This window comes from Cynoglossus semilaevis, unplaced genomic scaffold (genome assembly GCF_000523025.1).
Source record: "Cynoglossus semilaevis isolate Cse_v1.0 unplaced genomic scaffold, Cse_v1.0 scaffold4696, whole genome shotgun sequence".
NCBI lineage: Eukaryota > Metazoa > Chordata > Actinopteri > Pleuronectiformes > Cynoglossidae > Cynoglossus > Cynoglossus semilaevis.
Genome location: NW_007585349.1, coordinates 1,595 through 3,478, shown reverse-complemented (window position 1 = coordinate 3,478; position 1,884 = coordinate 1,595). Strand labels below are relative to the sequence as shown.

Sequence of the window (1,884 nt, the reverse complement as noted above, 5' to 3'; positions counted from 1 at the left end):
AAAAAAAAACATTTAATAGAGTCCATGCGGCGCAGTTTCTCAACCTGATAATTTTTTTTTAATACACAGAGCATTGAACAAATGTTGTAACTTATATAAATTATCAATTGCAGAAACATTTATTGTTATGTTACGTAGCAGTTATATCTATACAGTCTACCCGCTGATGTGGCCCCCTGGTTAGAATGAGTATGACACCCCCTGATATAAAGAGAGACAGGACACCAGTGTGTCCCTCAGTGACCCACCCTGATGAGGACAGAGGAGGAGGAAGAGCGAGTGGCCAATCCCAGGATCGAGAGAGCGACTGACACTGGGTCACCTGACAAGAGGACAGAGGGACGTCTCACGGATGCCTCACGTCAACATCACCGAACATGAACATCAAACTAAATATATTAAATGTATGTGTTGGTGTTTCTTATGTTTTTGTTGTCCTCGGACGTGTGTGTGTGATGGTTGACTCTTGCAAAAATAATGAACTACAAATATTCTAGCAGACGCAGTAAGCACTACATATATGTTTATATACAGTATGTACATATACAGGACATCCACATATATATTCACACCCACATATGCTTATATATGTATATATATACACATCTATATATAAATATATACATGTATGCATACATATATACACATATTTATATATAAATATATAATAAATATATATACATATATTTATATATAAAATATATGTATATCTGCATACATATGTGTGTATATATACAGTATATGTATAAAGTAAGTTACAAAACACTAGCAAAGCTACACACATGCTAGTGTTCGTGTGTGTTTGTGAGTGTGTTCTCACCAATGTATGAGCATCATGAACATATGACTCGTATCCTCCCTCCTTTATCAGCTGAGCCGATCGAACCTGGACAGGAACGAGGCAGAGGAAACTGTGCGCACACACATACATGCGCGCACACAAATCCTATGACACACTTCATCACACAGTAACACACTGCATTCCAATCAAATCAATATTCTAAAGTTCTTCTCAATTCACTTTGGACCCCCGCACCTTATGTTTATCCCAAATTCTGTTTAATGATTAAACCCCAGACACTGTCAAGGGGTTTCTGTCACCTGTTGATGACATCAGCCGGTGACCCGGGTCCAGAGAGGGGAGGAGGGGAAGGGGGAGGATGAAGGGTCTGGGTGTTGGAGAAGAGGTTGTCTGTGAAGAAGGGGTCGTCCTCGAGGTCACTGAGGTCAGAGGACAAAGGTGAGTTCACGGTGACGACAACAATGACAGGCGTCAGAGGTCAATGACGGCCGTGTGTGGACAGTAGATAATGTGCTGGGACGTCCTCGCTGTCCTCCCTGTCTTCAGCGCCTCTGTCGTCCACACCAGAAGACTGTGGAGACAAATAGGTCTGCCTCTGCAGATAGTCCAATACCAGGATGTTCAGAATGTCCCTGTGTGGCTTCTGTAGTAACTCCTCCAGCAGAGACAGAGACGCCATGCTGATCTGAGGAAGGACAAGGGGACAAGAGTATTTGAACCAAGTACCGGCTCAGATACAGTCAGTGGACAGCGGACAGGGGTCTGTGTCCAGGCAGACCAGCAGGGCCTGGACTCACCTGGTCTGAGATGTGGTCGCAGCGCTCCAACAGCAGGCGTGTCACCGTCTGCGTCCTCAACAGGAAGTGGACCAGTTGGTCCAACAGAGAGGCGGACTGGACCAGTCTGACCACGGCACAGAGCATGGAGGTGGAGAGCCAGATGATCTGCTCAGACCTGGAACGGAGACAGAAACGGAGATGGGTACGAGACGGACGAACGTTCACGTCCGCCAACGTGGGACACCAACCAGTCAACACCACACGAGAAAAGAAAACTCTCGTGTGAAGCAACTGAGGCATGAC

At 45.3% G+C, this 1,884-nt stretch overlaps 1 protein-coding gene across 1 annotated transcript in view; it reads right to left on the bottom strand.

Annotated features, from left to right (window-relative positions):
• Window positions 1–820: 820 nt before the first annotated feature.
• The window catches only part of LOC103399039 (protein FAM160B2-like), a gene marked incomplete at both ends in the record, with an annotated part of 2,459 nt that continues 1,395 nt past the window's right edge, over window positions 821–1,884 (bottom strand). Inside the window, 4 exons of the mRNA XM_025053953.1 lie at window positions 821–911; window positions 1,102–1,221; window positions 1,327–1,487; window positions 1,600–1,872. Coding sequence (XP_024909721.1) covers window positions 821–911; window positions 1,102–1,221; window positions 1,327–1,487; window positions 1,600–1,872 — 645 coding nt within the window. The remainder of the gene's footprint in view (window positions 912–1,101; window positions 1,222–1,326; window positions 1,488–1,599; window positions 1,873–1,884) is intronic.